The sequence below is a fragment of the Oncorhynchus clarkii genome, chromosome 17, assembly GCF_045791955.1.
Source record: "Oncorhynchus clarkii lewisi isolate Uvic-CL-2024 chromosome 17, UVic_Ocla_1.0, whole genome shotgun sequence".
In the NCBI taxonomy this organism is placed as follows: Eukaryota; Metazoa; Chordata; class Actinopteri; order Salmoniformes; family Salmonidae; genus Oncorhynchus; species Oncorhynchus clarkii.
Window position 1 is genome coordinate 36,577,333 of NC_092163.1, and position 18,107 is coordinate 36,595,439.

The 18,107-nt window shown below is 40.2% G+C and overlaps 1 protein-coding gene across 4 annotated transcripts in view; it reads left to right on the forward strand.

The window, feature by feature from the left end:
* The first annotated feature begins 6,786 nt into the window (after nucleotides 1-6,786).
* LOC139370755 (phosphatidate phosphatase LPIN2-like) overlaps nucleotides 6,787-18,107 on the forward strand; it is a 40,821-nt gene continuing 29,500 nt past the window's right edge. The window contains exons 1-3 of one of the 4 annotated variants that reach the window (XM_071110446.1): nucleotides 6,787-6,868; nucleotides 14,514-14,714; nucleotides 16,990-17,085. In XM_071110446.1, the coding sequence (XP_070966547.1) occupies nucleotides 14,523-14,714; nucleotides 16,990-17,085 (288 nt within the window). In that variant the 5' untranslated portion in view covers nucleotides 6,787-6,868; nucleotides 14,514-14,522. Of the gene's footprint in view, nucleotides 6,869-11,016; nucleotides 11,388-14,513; nucleotides 14,715-16,989; nucleotides 17,086-18,107 lie in introns of those variants that run through there. The other 3 variants (XM_071110445.1, XM_071110444.1, XM_071110442.1) reach the window with 3 other exon arrangements.

The window sequence follows — 18,107 nt, forward strand, 5'->3', positions numbered from 1 at the left end:
AACTGCTTTGCTTTATCTTGGCCAGGTCGCAATTGTAAATGAGAACTTGTTCTCAACTTGCCTACCTGGTTAAATAAAGGTGAAATAAAAATAAAGAAAGAAAGAAATAAAAATGTTTGGTGTGTCTCCCAGGTGGCTTGTGGCAAACTTTAAACTACACTTTTTATGGATATCTTTAAGAAATGGCTTTCTTCTTGCCACTCTTCCATAAAGGCCAGATTTGTGCAATATACGACTGATTGTTGTCCTATGGACAGAGTCTCCCACCTCAGCTGTAGATCTCTGCAGTTCATCCAGAGTGATCATGGGCCTCTTGGCTGCATCTCTGATCAGTCTTCTCCTTGTATGAGCTGAAAGTTTAGAGGGACGGCCAGGTCTTGGTAGATTTGCAGTGGTCTGATACTCCTTCCATTTCAATATTATCGCTTGCACAGTGCTCCTTGGGATGTTTAAAGCTTGGGAAATCTTTTTGTATCCAAATCCGGCTTTAAACTTCTTCACAACAGTATCTCGGACCTGCCTGGTGTGTTCCTTGTTCTTCATGATGCTCTCTGCGCTTTTAACTGACCTCTGAGACTATCACAGTGCAGGTGCATTTATACGGAGACTTGATTACACACAGGTGGATTGTATTTATCATCATTAGTCATTTAGGTCAACATTGGATCATTCAGAGATCCTCACTGAACTTCTGGAGAGAGTTTGCTGCACTGAAAGTAAAGGGGCTGAATAATTTTGCACACCCAATTTTTCAGTTTTTGATTTGTTAAAGAAGTTTGAACTATCCAATAAATGTCGTTCCACTTCATGATTGTGTCCCACTTGTTGTTGATTCTTCACAAAAAATACAGTTTTATATCTTTATGTTTGAAGCCTGAAATGTGGCAAAAGGTTGCAAAGTTCAAGGGGGCCGAATACTTTCGCAAGGCACTGTACAGCTGCACCATCGAGAGCATCTGACTGGTTGCATCACCGCCTGCTATGGCAACTGCTCAGCCTCCGACCGCAAGGCACTACAGAGGGTAGTGCGTACGGCCCTGTACATCACTGGGGCAAAGCTTCCTGCCGTCCAGGACCTCTATACCAGGCAGTGTCAGTGGAAGGCCCTAAAAATGACCAAGGACTTCAGCCACCCTAGTCATAGACTGTTCTCTCTACTAACGCACGGCAAGCGGTCCCGGAGCGCCAAGTCTAGATCAGAAATGCTTCTTAACAGCTTCTACGCCCAAGCCATAAGGCTCTTGAACAGTTACTCAAATGACTACCCGGACTATTTGCATTGTCCCCACACCATCCCCCATTTTTACCCTGCTGCAACTCTGTTTATTATCTATGCATAGTCTCTTTACCCCTACCTTTATTTAAAAATTACCTCGACTAACTGGTGCCCCCGCACATTGACTCTGTACCGGTACCGACTGTATATAGCCTTGCTACTGTTATTTTATTGTTGCTCCTTGATTATTTGTTATTTTTGCTCTTATTGTATTTATTTTTTACTTCAGTTTATTTTAGTAAATACTTAACACTTTTGTCTTACAACTGCATTGTTGGTTAAGCATTTCACCTGTTGCATTTCACCTGTCTGCGCGGCGCATGTGACAAATACAATTTGATTTGATTGTGAAACTAACTTAATCCAGCCAAATAAAATTGTAAATTGACTACAACAAAACATTCCATGTAACTCCTCTGCTGAGAAATCTTTCAGTCCCAGGAACCGCTCCGCCGCATCCACAATATAACATCTATTTTCCTGGACCGTCTCTCCACTTTGGCAGTGCCATTAATCACCATAGCTATAAAGTCCACCTTCTTAACCTTTAAAATATCCTGCTGGTTCCTGCTGGTGAAAGGCAACCCCTGCAGCCTGCAGTGAAGGCCCATCTACCACCATGAACTCTTTAAGAGCACCATTCAAACCCTCAACCCCTATTAACATCTGCTGCCTAACTTTGGCCACCTCATTTTCTTTCACCCTTGTCAGGCATTCAAAAGACGTGGCTTCCTGGTTCCCACCACAATTGCAGCATGTCACATTTTCATAACACATGATATAATCTTTTCCACAACTTGGACATATTGGTTTCTCCCTTCTGCCAACACTTGAAACATGACCAAAAGCTTTACAGTGATCACACTGCATGCTCTGACTCTGTAGTTTATATACCCCAACTGCACTTGAATAGGGAGAGACTCCATATCAAAAAACAAAAGAACAGATGAACTCTTCACTTTTTCATAATTCACCACACAATTCATCCGATGTGCATCAATCACTCCAGAAATATTTTTAATCTCTTCAACATCGACTTCCCAGTACTTAAGTAGTACTTTAAAGTATTTATACTGACATTTTTTGGGGGGGGGTATCTGTACTTTACTATTTTATATTTTTGACAACTTTTAATTTACTACATTCCTAAAGACAATAATGTACTTTTTACTCCATACATTTTCCTCGACATCCAAAAGTACTCGTTACATTTTGAATGCTAAGCAGGACAGGAAAGTGGTCCCATTCACACACTTATCAACAGAACATCCCTGGTCATCCATACTGCTTCTGATCTGGCTTACTCACTAAACACACATGCTTCGTTTGTAAATTATGTTGGTGTGCCTCTGGCTATTCGTAAATATAAAAAAAAAAAAAAAGAAAATGGTGCCATCTGGTTAGCTTAATATAAGGAATAAAAAAAGTATTTATACTTTTACTTTTGATACGTAAGTATATTTGAAACAAAATACTTTTACTCAAGTTGAATTTTACAGGGTGACTTTTACTTGTATCGTTCTCTATTAAGGTATCTTTACTTTTACTCAAGTATGACGATTGGGTACTTTTTCCACCACTGCCTGTTCCGAAGAGACACACACACCACGTCAAACGTATCAAATTGGGTGAGAAGCAACACAAGTTCCTTATTAGGCAAGGTTGTCCTATCTCTCTGTACCTGTTTGTATTAATCACCCAACGTCTTACAAATTCTTTAAATAATAGTCCTGTACAAGGTATTTCCATAGCTGGTAAATAAATTATTATAAGCCAGCTGGAGGGCGATACTACAGTTTTTCTGAAAAATGCTAACCAAATTCCAATATCGATCAATGTGACACAATCCTTTTCCAAAGCATCTGGTCTATATCTTAACATTAATGGCTGTCAAAGATTGTGTGACACCTTCATATTATGGTATTCCAGTAAAAGAAGAACTTACATATTTAGGCATAACCATTACAAAGGATCAGAAGTCTAAAGGCTTACTAAATTTTAACCCTCTTATTAAAAAAACACAGAAGAAGCTAAACCAATGGCTACAGAGGGCCTTATCTTTAAAAGGAAGAGTCCTAATAACCAAGGCTGAAGGTATCTCTAGACTAACATATGGCGCTCTATCTTGATATCTTGACAGTAAAATAAGCAAGAAGATAGACATGATGCTTTTCAACTTTCTGTGGAGAAACCGTACCCATTACATTAGGAAAACTGTTGTAATGAAAACTTATGAGAATGGTGGGCTGAATTTTCTGGACTTTACTACCTTAAATAATACTTAAGATAAATTGGATAAAACAATTCCTAAGAAGACCCACTTCTATGTGGAATTGTATTCCTCATCGTGTCTTCTCTACCTTTGGTGGCCTTAACTTCATGTTGGTTTGCAATTATAATATTGACAAAGTTCCAGTGAAACCTGCCGATGAAAAGCAGAAAGTTTTCTTGACATGGTCCTTAATTTATAAGAATAATTTTTCTCCACACAGATATTATATATGGAATAATCGGGATATATTGTATAAAAATACTTCTTTGTTTTTTTAGAATATTGGTTCCGAAATAATATCCTATTGGTGAGCCAACTGGTAAATGCAGAGGGTCTTTTACTCAGTTATAAGGAATTCTTATCACTTTACAAGGTCCCTGTAACACCTAAAGATTTTGCAATTGTTTTAGATGCCATTCCCTCAGGTGTTGCTTTATTATTCAGGAACGTGTCAAGACCTGACCCTCAGAGCCTACCTTCTTTTGAACCTGTTGACTCATCAGCAGGAAAGATTTGTTTCTCTTTTGGTCCATTCAACAACAGAGCGATACGAACCTTGTTTCAGCAGAATGTTGTATCTATATACCTTATGTCATGCCTTATTGGAATGGATTTATTGATAATATCTGTTGGAAAAAAGTTTGGATGTTGCCACACACATACAGTGGGGCAAAAAAGTATTTAGTCTGCCACCAATTGTGCAAGTTCTCCCACTTAAAAAGATGAGAGGCCTGTAATTTTCATCATAGGTACACTTCAACTATGACGGACAAAATGAGAAAAAAAATCCAGAAAATAACATTGTAGGATTTTTTATGAATTTATTTGCAAATTATGGTGGAAAATAAGTATTTGGTCAATAACAAAAGTTTACCTAAATACTTTGTTATATACCCTTTGTTGGCAATGACAGAGGTCAAATGTTTTCTGTAAGTCTTCACAAGGTTTTCACACACTGTTGCTGGTATTTTGGCCCATTACTCCATGCAGATCTCCTCTAGAGCAGTGATGTTTTGGGGCTGTTGCTGGGCAACACGGACTTTCTACTCCCTCCAAAGATTTTCTATGGGGTTGAGATCTGGAGACTGGCTAGGCCACTCCAGGACCTTGAAATGCTTCTTACGAAGCCACTCCTTCGTTGCCCGGGCGGTGTGTTTGGGATCATTGTCATGCTGAAAGACCCAGCCACGTTTCATCTTCAATGCCCTTGCTGATGGAAGGAGGTTTTCACTCAAAATCTCACGATACATGGCCCCATTCATTCTTTACTTTACACGGATCAGTCATCCTGGTCCCTTTGTAGAAAAACAGCCCTGAAGCATGATGTTTCCACCCCCATGCTTCACAGTAGGTATGGTGTTCTTTGGATGCAACTCATTCTTTGTCCTCCAAACACGACGAGTTGAGTTTTTACAAAAAGTTATATTTTGGTTTCATCTGACCATATGACATTCTCCCAATCTTCTTCTGGATCATCCAAATGCTCTCTAGCAAACTTCAGACGGGCCTGGACATGTACTGGCTTAAGCAGGGGGACACGTCTGGCACTGCAGGATTTGAGTCCCTGGCAGCGTAGTGTGTTACTGATGGTAGGCTTTGTTACTTTGGTCCCAGCTCTCTGCAGGTCATTCACTAGGTCCCCCCGTGTGGTTCTGGGATTTTTGCTCGCCGTTCTTGTGATCATTTTGACCCCACGGGGTGAGATCTTGCGTGGAGCCCCAGATCGAGGGATATTATCAGTGGTCTTGTATGTCTTCCATTTCCTAATAATTGCTCCCACAGTTGATTTCTTCAAACCAAGCTGCTTACCTATTGCAGATTCAGTCTTCCCAGCCAAGGTGCAGGTCTACAATTTTGTTTCTGGTGTCCTTTGACAGCTCTTTGGTCTATGCCATAGTGGAGTTTGGAGTGTGACTGTTTGAGGTTGTGGACAGGTGTCTTTTATACTGATAACAAGTTCAAACAGGTGCCATTAATACAGGTAACAAGTGGAGGACAGAGGAGCCTCTTAAAGAAGAAGTTACAGGTCTGTGAGAGCCAGAAATCTAGCTTGTTTGTAGGTGACCAAATACTTATTTTCCACCAGAATTTGCAAATAAATTCATTAAAAATCCTACAATGTGATTTTCTTGATTTTTTTTCTCATTTTGTCTGTCATAGTTGAAGTGTACCTATGATGAAAATTACAGGCCTCTCTCATCTTTTTAAGTGGGAGAACTTGCACAATGGGTGGCTGACTAAATACCTTTTTTGCCCCACTGTACCTACTTGTTAACAAAATTAAGGAAGTTTCCTTTAAAATTATTCATAAATATTATCCTGCCAACCACTATATGAATAAGTTTAAGGAAAACATCAACTAAAACTGCTCCTTTTGTAATGACCACCCAGAAACAGTGTAGCATCTTTTTTGGCATTGTATTCATGTAAGAAAACTGTGGCAAGACATCAGTAGATTTATAATTGAACACATTTATGAAGATCTTACACTATTGTGTAGAGATGTACTGCTTGGATTCTTTACCTACGATAGAAATAAGCTGAAACATTTTTATGTAATTAATTTCATTATTCTTTTGGCCAAATTTCATATTCACAAATGTAAATTTACAAACAAAAAAACACATTTTCTTACCTTACAAAAATAAATTGAACTGTATTTTAAGACAATTAAATACTCTACTAACAAAAAAGCTGTTAGAATTATAAGTGTATGTATGTCCCTTAAAGTCCTTGTGTAATGTGATATTGAACCCTCTAGCCCAATTGTCCATTGTATATTATTCATATATACTTGTGTTCCCACATGTACTTCCTGTATTGATTTGTTGTTAATAATAATAAATATAATATATATATATATATATATATATATATATATATATATATATAAGCAACACAAGTTCCTTCTGATCCGCAGAAGTACAACAAAACAAATCAAATCAAATCAAGCCCACCTCTCGTTTTCCTCACAGCCTTCACAATACCCATCACTTTCTCCACCAGTTTGGATAGCTCAAATTGATTCTTCAATAAGAATTTTGGACAATACACTAATTGTCCTTGATTCTACCGCCATTAGATTCACAATCCGCTTGAGTTTCCGCGATCTTTCCCGCCACCATCAAATTTAGCAGGCTGTTGGCAATTTGGCCAACTTCCGACTCCTGGTGCATACGTACCTCCTCTAACCTCGATTTTATTTAGTCGACTTCCGGCTACTTTCAGTTTACCACTCAAACGCTGACTTGTTCCATAGAGAATAGTGTGCGCACGCGCCTGGATTAGGAAGCATCATTTTGTGGAAACTCCGTTTGTAGGTAAGATCAAATAAACAATCGTTACTGTATCGTTAATTAAACATGACATGTAAATGGATAGAAAGATCATGTGCGAAATAATCATATTTTTATTTTAAATAGTGTTAATACGTTTATTTTTGTGAAGCGAACCTAATAGTAGCCATGTCAGCCAGCCACGTCGCAAGGAACGGGAGAGTTTGGTTGATCGTGTTGTTGATGTCCAGAATATTAATTCCCTGACAACTATGATGGCTGGCTAGCTGCTAACCCACCACCAACTGCTTTTAGCTACGCACTTGGTTGTGAAAACTATAGATAAGTACGGAACGTAAACTATTTTGAACATAAAGGGTTTTGGTCATCATAACATGGAACTGCGCGTTTAGTCTCGCTGAAACAATGTGACAAACCAATTGACTGGCGTCAGTGTTCAAGTCTGGCTTGAAATGGTTCAACACTCGAAGTAGCGTCTTATTGGCGCAGTGTCCAAAGTAAATTGCGTAGTGCTTTCAAGGTTAACTTCTATTAAAAACCCCTGGAGACGAATGAATCTAATCAAAATACTGAATATGCCCATTTTAGTCGTTTGTTTGATCCAAACTATGGTTTGTTTGAATGTTGGCCCATCTCTAAATGTAATAAACTATCGCAAAGTCATTGTTGCTAGGATATTGGAATCAAATGTACATAGTCATTTAGCAGACTCCCTTATCCAGAGCAACTTACCGTAGTGAGTGCATACGTTTTCGTACTCTTATCCTGGCAAATGCCACCTCCACCTTTTTTACAGGTCATGCATGATGGTCTTTATTTTCCACGTCAGATGCATGCTAGTAGCACATACGTCAGAGGTACACACTGTGAGTAGGTGGCTTCTAACCAATGATGTAGCACAAAGGCAAGCAGGCCTTTCTAATCGACCTGGCCCGGGTATCCTGGGAGGATATTGACCTCCCGTCAGTAGAGGATGCCTGGTTGTTCTTTAAAAGTGCTTTCCTCACCATCTTAAATAAGCATGCCCCTTTCAAAAAATAAATACACAATCAGTTACGAAAGCAAAGGCTAGCTTTTTCAAACAGAAATTTGCATCCTGCAGCACTAATTCCAAAAAGTAATGGGACACTGAAGTCCATGGAGAATAAGAGCACCACCTCCCAGCTGCCCACTGCACTGAGGCTAGGAAACACTGTCACCACTGATAAATCCACGCTAATCGAGAATTTCAATAAGCATTTCTCGACAGCTGGCCATGCTTTCTATCTGGCGACCCCAACCCCAGCCAACAGCTCTGCACCCCCCCCCCCTGCTTATCCTTCACCAAAATCCATACAGCTGATTGTTCTAATAGAGCTGCAAAATCTGGATCCCTACAAATCAGCTGGGGCTAGACAATCTGAATTCTTTCTTCCTAAAATTATCCGCTGCCATTGTTGCAACCATTATTACTAGTCTGTTCAACCTCTTTCGTATCGTCTGAGATTCCTAAAGATTGGAAAGCGGCCGTGGTCATCCCCCTCTTCAGAGGGGGAGACGCTCTAGATCCTAACTGTTACAGACCTATATCCATCCTGCTTTTCTAAAGTCTTGAAAAGCCAAGTGAACAAACAGATCACCGACCATTTCAAATCCCACCGTACCTTCTCCGCTATGCAATCCGGTTTCCGAGCTGGTCACGGGTGCCCCTCAGCCATGCTCAAGGTCCTAAACAATATCATAACCACCAGCCGTCTTCATCGACCTGGCCAAGGCTTTTCACTGTCAATCACCACATTCTTATCGGCAGACTCAACATCCTTGGTTTCTCTAATGACTGCCTCGCCTGGTTCACTAACTACTTCTCAGAGTTCAGTGTATCAAATTGGAGGGCCTGTTGTCTGTACCTCTGGTAGCCTCTATGGGGGTGCCACATGGTTCAATTCTCAGGCTGACTTTTCTCTCTGTATATATCAATGATGTCGCTCTTGCTGCGGGTGATTCTTTGATCCACCTCTACACAGACGACACCATTCTGACACCATCCGTAGCACGCGCTCCAGCAGGTATATTTCACTGGTCATCCCCAAAGCCAACACTTACTTTGGCCGCCTTTCCTTCCAGTTCTCTGCTACCAATGACTGGAACAAATTGCAAAAATCACTGAAATTGCAGCTTACCGATCGCTGCAGCTGTACACAGCCCATCTGCAAATAGCCCATCTAACTACCTACCTCATCCCATATTTGTTTGTTTTTCTGCTCTTTTGCACACCAGTATCTCTACTTGCACATCATCATCTGTACATCTATCACTCAGTGTTATTTGCCAAAACTGTAATTACTTCGCTACTATGGCCTATTTATGGCATATTATTTATTATTCCTTACTTCATTTGCACACTGTATACAGATTTTTCGATTGTGTTATTGACTGTACGATTATTTATCCCATGTGTAACTCTTTTTTTTGTCGCACTGCTTTGCTTTGTCTTGGTCAGCTCACAGTTGTAAATGAGAACTTGTTCTCAACTGGCCTACCTGGTTAAATAAAGGTGAAATAAAAAAAGACATTGGAGGTACACAATGTATTTATTAGGGACACCCATTAGCTGCTGCTGAGGCATCAGCTACTCGACCTGTGGTCCAAACACACAAGGCACTTGCATATGAAACAAAAGATACAACATTATTACACCACTACATATTTACAATACAAATTGTATAATACCACCATACAACAATATTACAATGTAGATGTGTGTGGAGTACGTGAGCTTGTATGTGTGTCTACCTTTTTGTGTGTCTCTTCACAGGCTCAGCTGTTCCATAAGGTGCATTTTTACCAGTTTTTTTATTTTTAATATCTGATTCTACTGCTTGCATCAGTTACCTGATGTGGAATAGAGTTCCATGTAGTCATGGCTCTAAGTAGTACTGGGCGCCTCCCATAGTCTGTTCTGGACTTGGGAACTGTGAAGAGACCTCTGGTGGCATGTATTGTGGGGTATGCATGGGTGTCTGAGCTGTGTGCTAGTAGTTTAAACAGACAGCTCGGTACATTCAGCTTGTCAACACTTCTTACAAAAACAAGTAGTGATTAATTAGTTGGCTTCTAACCAATGATGTATCTTTTGCTTCTAACAGATGGGATGAGTCTCTTTGCCTTTGGCCATGTTTGCCTTTAAAATTATCTCTACCACTTTGAGGGAATGGTTCTCCTTGGCTACAATGCATGCCTATCAAAATGAAAGTTGTAGTCTGACACGTCGGGAAAAGTAGTAATGGCAAGCTTTGTCCAATGCTTAAAAGGATCAGCACCAAAGTCACAAGTCATTCGCATACTGGCCATTTTTCCTAGACATCTGAGTAACTTAATTGCAGTGTTACTACAGTTCATCTAGCTTAATCATGTTTAGACATATCAATGACATAATAGGCCTACTCTTGGCTTTCCAGAAATATATCGAATGCCAGGAGTTTTCCCCTCACCACTGTACTCAGTTTGCACTCCCTCCATTTTTTCTCCACACAAAATTGTCCGTTGTGGGCTTTATGTCCAGCCTCCATTACTGCTGACCTCGCAGATTCTATTACAAAGTAATGTATCGCTAAAAATAAATAATATCAACCGCAACTTGAATTGCCTGACAGAGCAAAGAGAAGAAAACAATCACACCATCATCGCTGTAGCCCAGGAGCTTTCCAGCGGCCCTGCTCTACTTGTCTCTTCTAGAACCCGCATGGTTAGGCTATTTGGTCAATTGCACTGTGTGTACCTCTACCCACACTGTACTTCCTCCCTCATCCCCTTGTGCGTTGTGCACCAACTCACCCTTTTTGTTTTCTATTCATGTAAGGATATCCCTTCAAGTTCCCAAAAGTACCGCTTTCAAGTCCCCGAAAGAAATTGTTGTTGATAAATGGTAGCATTTATTCTAGTGTTGATGTTGCGCGTCATGGTTGCTAGAGTCTCTTTTCGAATGGCCAGAGAGTAGCAGTCAATCCCAGAGTGCGCCGGGTGACTGGTCACTGCGTGTTGGGCAGAGCGGAGTGTTCGTGAATAGATCAGCCAAGCTTTTCAGAAACTGCTGGCCTGGCTGTCATGTGCAGTGAGAGGGGAAGTGTGAATTGTGTATACGTGCCTTAATGTGTGTGTGTGTGTGTGTTCGTGATCGAGGGAGCGGTGATGTGAGTGAATATACTGGGTCTCTCACATAGACTTCTATATTGCATTCCAGCTCAGAACACATGGGCCTAGAGACTATTAACGCTAGGCTAGTATATGCCAATTAGAAAACCCTCCACGGGACGGGACTTTGTAGGGGCTGAAAATGACTTTTTCTTTTCAAAGTATCCGCGGTTCTACTAAGGTGGCTTTGGAGTCTTCTAGCCTAAGTGTCCAAAATGTAGCCTAGTGTAGGGCTAACTGGAGGGCCAGTGGACCGATTCTGGGGAGCATAAAGAATTCTGGGGGATGAAGGAAGTTTGGGTGACTGATGGCGGAAGGGGGGTCCAGGGAACAAGGCCTTGTGGGGAAAGTACAACTTCACTTCTCTCTGTTGGTAAGGCCTGAAACTGTTAGCCATATCCTTTTGGGGAGGCCATGTTTCTCAAGATTTTACTTTTGGTCTTGTTGTCTTTCCTCTTAAGTCACTTTTAATCCACATTCAACATTTTGTTGTGACAGTACACTGACTCCATGATTAGCCTTAGCCTGTTTTATTGGTCTTCTACATTCTGATAGGCTACTCCTTCACCTTTCGAAGTCCTATTGTCATCACTGGCCCGTCAAAATAAAAGTAGAACAGCCCAATTTGCCTCGATTAATGCTCGGTTCTCCTGTTTTGTTTGTTATTTGGGCCTAGTTTTGTTATAGTGCCTAGTTTTTGTGGAGAGTCTTCAAATGTTATATGTGGTTTTCATTCAAAAGTAGTAGCTTGATCATAATTCAGTCTTGTTAAATATGTGGTCGCTTCCAATAGAGGTTACTACAGAATGCAGAAGCTAACATTTTATTAGCCTTGGGCCTAGGCTATGGGATTTGTTTAACTGTGAATCATAGACTCTACATTTAATGATTATGTTGTGGTTTGTCAATGCGTGTATGCTGAACATGCTTTTTTTGGACCTCCTGCCTTTCTCTACAATGTTACTCATCTGTTTGCCAGTATGGATTTGACTAAAGGACACTCTTGGACACAACTCAAAATGTAGCCTAAGCTACAGTGCCTTCAGAAAGTATTCACACCCCTTGACTTTTTCCACATTTTGTTGTGTTACAGCCTGAATTTAAAATGGATGAAATGTAGATTTTTGTGTCACTGGCCTACACACAATACCCCGTAATATAAAAGTAGAAATATGTTTGACATTTTTACAAATTCATAAAAAATGAAAAGCTGAACTTGCTTGTCAATAAGCATTCAACCCCTTTGTTATGGCAAGCCTAAATAAGTGTAGGAGTAACAATGTGCTTAACAAGTCAGATAATAAGTTGCATGGACTCACTCTGTGTGCAATAATAGTGTTTATAATTTTTTTTATGACATACAATACACAAAAAACAATATCTCCAAGGTCCCTCAGTCGAGCAGTGAATTTCAAACACCGATTCAACCACAACCACAAGGGAAGTTTTCCAATGCCTCACAAAGGGCACCTATTGGTAGATGGGTAAAAAAAATAGACAGACATTGAAAATCCCTTTGAGCATGGTGAAGTTATTATACTTTGGATGGTGTATAAAAACACCCGGTCAGTACAAAGATGCAGGCGACCTTCTTAAATGGTTGCCAGAGAGGAAGGAAACCTTTCACCATGATGCCAATGGTGACTTAGTTTGTTGGCTGTAATAGGAGAACTGAGGAAGGATCAACATTTTAGTTACTCCACAAAACTAACCTAATGACAGTGAAAAAAAGGAAGCCGCCACAGAGTAAATATATTCTGAAACATGCATCCTGTTTGCAAGAATACTGCAAGAAATGTGACAAAACTATTTACTTTTTTGTCCTGAATGCAAAGTGATATGTTTGGGGCAATCCAATATAACACATTACTGAGTACCCCTCTCCATATTCTCAAGCATAGTGGTGGCTGCATCATGCTATTGGTATGCTTGTTAATCGTAAGGTCTGGGGAGTTTTTCAGGATAAAAAAATAAAATAAATGGTGCTAAGCACAGGCAGAAGCCTAGAGGAAAACCTGCTTTAGTCTGCTTTCCACCAGACACTGGGAGATTAAATTAACCTTTCAGCAGGACAATAACCTAAAACACAAAGCCAAATCTACACTTGAGTTGCTTACCAAGAAGACAGTGAATGTTCTTGAGTGGCCTACTTACAGTTTTGACTTAAATCTACTTGAAAGTCTATGGCAAGACCTGAAAATGGTTGTCGAGCAATGATCAACAACCAATTTGACAGAGCTTGAAGAATAATGGGCAAATGTTGCACAATCCAGGTGTGGAAAGCTCTTAGAGACTGACCCAGAAAGACTGCAATCGCTCCCAAAGGTGCTTCTACAACATATTGACTCAGTGGTGTGAATACTTATGTAAATTACATTTCTGTATTCATTTTCAATAAATTTGCAAACATTTCTAAAAACATGTTTTCACTTTGTCATTATGGGGTATTGAGTGTAGATGGGTGAGACAAAAAATATATATACATTTAATACTGAATTCAGGCTGTAGCACAACAAAATGTGGAATAAGTCAAGGGGTATGAATACTTTCTGAAGTCACTAAGTCTGATTACATGTTGTCATAAATAATTTATGTAATCCCATCTTTTCTAATTAGGCCTAGGTAAGCTGTTTTACAGGGAATTTCAGGCAAGTAGCCTATCAGGAGTACCAAAACATCTCTCAATATTGATTTGTTTTCTGTAGGCCTAGAGCCTATTACGCTGTTACAACCTCAGACCTATCTATGTGACAAAACAGCGTAGAAAGAATTTTGAAACCCCATAAATAGGAACTCCATATAAGGTGGGTCAATGCATCATCATGAGTAGTTAAAGGAAATGACATCACCAGATTGTTTTGTTGGGTGTGTAATGATGGACCTTGCTCTTTCTCAGAGCAGTGGATCTTTAACCTATAATAATTAATCAACACTCTCGCATATTCCAAGGGTCACGAAAGCTTGTTTAAAACACTTAGGCTAGCTGCTTGGCATTTCGGTTTAGCGTGACAAGATTTTAGAGTGGACATGATCCTGGTAAGGTAAATGTATGTTGTATTCTGCCAACAAACTTGGATAGCCTACTAGGCTATATTATCCTAGGTATTGTAAAAAGTTGATTGTATGGTAGTCCAGCTCAATAATTTGTTTTGATTTAACCAGGTAAAAGCACATGGGAAGAAACATCAGGTGAAAGCAATATGGCAGTAGCCCATGGGAGTTTAGCTTATAGGGAGGAAGAGAGAAGTGTAGCCTACCTCGTTATTGAATGACGACAAATTGCATTTATATTGTTTTGCCTTTCATGAGGTCTCAAAACATGTTACACATTTTGCAGTCGGAGCCTGGATTAGGCCTCATGTCTTCTCAATTCAAGAACATTGATTGGTAGAGAATTGCGTAAACGTTGGACAAGAATTGCCCCTTGACCCATTTTCTCTCCCCCCTCCCCCCACCCACACTCCCCTCTCTCCTGCTCTATCTCTCCCTCCACCTCCAGTCCCAGACCATGAACTACGTGGGGCAGCTGGCAGAGTCGGTGTTTGTGACGGTGAAGGAGCTGTACCGGGGCCTGAACCCAGCCACGCTCACGGGGGGCATCGATGTCATCGTGGTGCGCCAGCCCGACGGCAGCCTCCAGTGCTCCCCATTCCACGTGCGCTTCGGCAAGCTGGGGGTGCTGCGCTCCAAAGAAAAAGTGGTGAGTAATGGAGAGTACGGAAAAGGAGAAGACTGGAGTGTGTGGTGTAGCCTACACCTGATGGGTGTATGTACAGTGCCTTCAGAAAGTGTTCGCACCCCTTGACTTTTTCCACATTTTCTTGTGTTACTGCCTGAATTCAAAATGGATTAAATTGAGATGTGTTTTGTCAGTAGCCTACACACAATACTCCCATAATGTCAAAGTGGAATCATGTTTTTAGACATTTTTTACAAATTAATAAATGAAAATCTGTCAAGTATTCAATCTCTTTTTTATGGCAAGCCTAAATCAGTTCAGGAGTTTCAAAAAAATGTGCTTAACAAGTCACATAAGTTACATGGACTCTGTGTGCAATAATAGTGTTTAATGTAATTTTTTTGAATGACATGCATACAATGCACACTATCTGTAAGGTCCTTCAGTTGAGCAGGTGCCTCAAAGAGGGACTTGGGCAAATTGCTGTTGGCTCAGAACAGGGCAGCACGGCTGGCCCTTAAAAGTACACAGAGAGCTAACTTTAATGACATGCATGTCAGTCTCTCGTGGCTCAAAGTAGAAGAGGGATTGACTTCCTCATTACTTGTTTTTGTAAGAGGTGTTGACAAGCTGAAGGTACCGAGCTGTCTGTTTAAAATACTAGCACACAGCTCGGACACCCATGCATACCCCACAAGACATGCCACCAGAGGTCTCTTCACAGTCCCCAAGTCCAGAACAGACCATGGGAGGCACACAGTACTACATAGAGCCATGACTACATGGAACTCTATTCCACATCAGGTAACTGATGCAAGCAGTAGAATCAGATTTAAAATAGCAGGTAAAAAATTCACCTTATGGAACAGTGGGGACTGTTGGACGTTGAATATCCCTTTAAGCATGGTGAAGTTATTAATTACACTTTGGATGGTGTGTCAATACACCCAGTCAGTACAAAGATACAGGTGTCCTTCCTAACTCAGTTGCCGGAGTGGAAGGAAACCCCTCAGGAGTTTCACCATGCGGCCAATAGTGACTGACTTAGAGTTTAATGGCTGTGACAGGAGAGAACTGAGGATGGATCAACAACATTGTAGTTACTCCACAATATTAACCTAAATGACAGAGTGAAAATATGGAAGCCTGTGCAGAAGAATAGAAATACTCCAAAACATGCATCCTGTTTCTAATAAGGCACTAAAGTAAAGCTGCAAAACTGTGGCAAATAATGGACTTTGGCCTGAATACAAAGCTTTATGTTTGGGGCAAATCCATGACTACATCATGTTATGGGTATGCTTGTCATCAGAATCGAGCTAAGCACAGGCAAAATCCTAGAGGAAAATCTGGTTCAGTCTGCTTTCCAACAGACACTGGGAGGCAAATTCACCCTTAAACAGGACAAGAACCTGAAACACAAGGTCAAATATACACTGGAGTTGCTTACCAAGACGACATTGAATGTCCCTGAGAGGCCTAGTTACAGTTTGGACTTAAATCGGCTTGAAAATCTATGGCAAGACTTGAAAATGGTGGTCTAGCAATGATCAACAATCAACTTCACAGAGCTTGAAGAATGTATTAAAACTAATAATGTGCAAATATTGTACAATCCAGGTGTGCCAAGTGTAACGGATGTGAAACGGCTAGCTTAGTTAGCGGTGCGCGCTAAATAGCGTTTCAATCGGTGACGTCACTTGCTCTGAGACCTTGATTGTAGTGGTTCCCCTTGCTCTGCAAGGGCTGCGGCTTTTGTGGAGCAATGGGTAACGATGCTTCGTGGGTGAATGTTGTTGATGTGTGCAGAGAGTCGCTGGTTCGCGCCCGGGTATGGGCGAGGGGACGGTCTAAACTTATACTGTTACACAAGCCCTTAGAGACTTAGCCAGAAAGACTCACAGCTGTAATCGCTGCCAAAGGTGATTTATAAAACATATTTTTATTTATTTTTATTTTTTATGTAACATGTTGACTCGGGTGTGTGAATACTCATGTAAATGAGATATTTCCCTATTTCATTTTCAATACATTTTCTACCATTTCTAAAAACATGTTTTCACTTTGTCTTTATGGGATGGTATGTGTAGATGGGTGAGAGACATACATTTTAATAAATGTTGAATTCAGGCTGTAACACAACTAAATGTGAAGCTCGTCAAGGGGTATGAATACTTTCTGAAGGCACTGTATGTAAGCGGATAAATACACATACAGATGATCGACACCCTTTTTCACGCTCTCTCTTAAACATACACACACACACACACACACATTGACTGTGACTGTGTTGCAGGTGGACATTGAGATCAACGGGGAGCCAGTTTACCTGCAAATGAAGCTGGGGGACAACGGAGAAGCTTTTTTTGTGGAGGAAAATGAGGACTTTGAGGTTTGTCCCGTTTAAAAAAACATATATATTTGATCCTATAGGTCTGTTCATTAGTGGAGGTTAACCTCTTTTTGGAGACGTGTTAAGCTAATCGGATAGGTGATGTAGCCTGTTATGTTTATTCTTTGGCTTATTGACAATGTACAATGCCTATCATAATCATTCACACCCCCCCTTGGAACTCTTCACATTTTATTGTCACAAAGTGGGATTATAATGTATTTACTTGTCATATTTGGTCAATGGTCTACACCAAATACTGTAATGTCATTGTGGAAGAATAATTATCTAACATTTGTTAAAGATGAATGAAAAATAAAACGCCAATATACCTTGATTAGATAAGTGTTCACCCCCATAGTCAATACATGTTAGAAACACCTTTGGCAGCAATTACAGCTGTTTGTCTTATTAGGTTAATTGTTACGATCATCGTTAGAGCAGTTTTCAAGTCTTGCCATAGATTTTCAAGATGATTTTTAAGTCAACTGGAAGTAGGCCACTCAAGAACATTCCCTGTCTTCTTGGTAAATCACTCCAGTGTAGATTTGGACTTGTGTTGTAGGTTATTGTCCTGCTGAAAGGTGAATTCCTCTCCCAGTGTCTGGTGTAAAGCAGACTGGGGAAGGTTTTCCTCAAGAATTTTGCTTGTGCTTAGTTCCATCCCATTTATTTTATCCTGAAAAACTCCCCGGTCTTTGCCAATGTCAAGCATACCCATACCATGATGCAGATACCACCATGCTTGAAAAGGAGGAAGTTACTCAGTGAAGTGTTGAGTTGGATTTGCCCTAAACATAAGGCTAAAAATTATATTATTTTGTATTATTACTTTAGTGCCTTGTTAAATACAGGATGTATGTTTTGGAATATTTGTATTCTGTATTTTATTATTATTATTATTATTATTATTATAATAATAATAATAATAATAATAATAATAATAATAATAATAATAATATCATTTTCTTGTGGAGTCACAGTAATGTCCCATCACAGCCATTGAACTAAAGTCACCAATG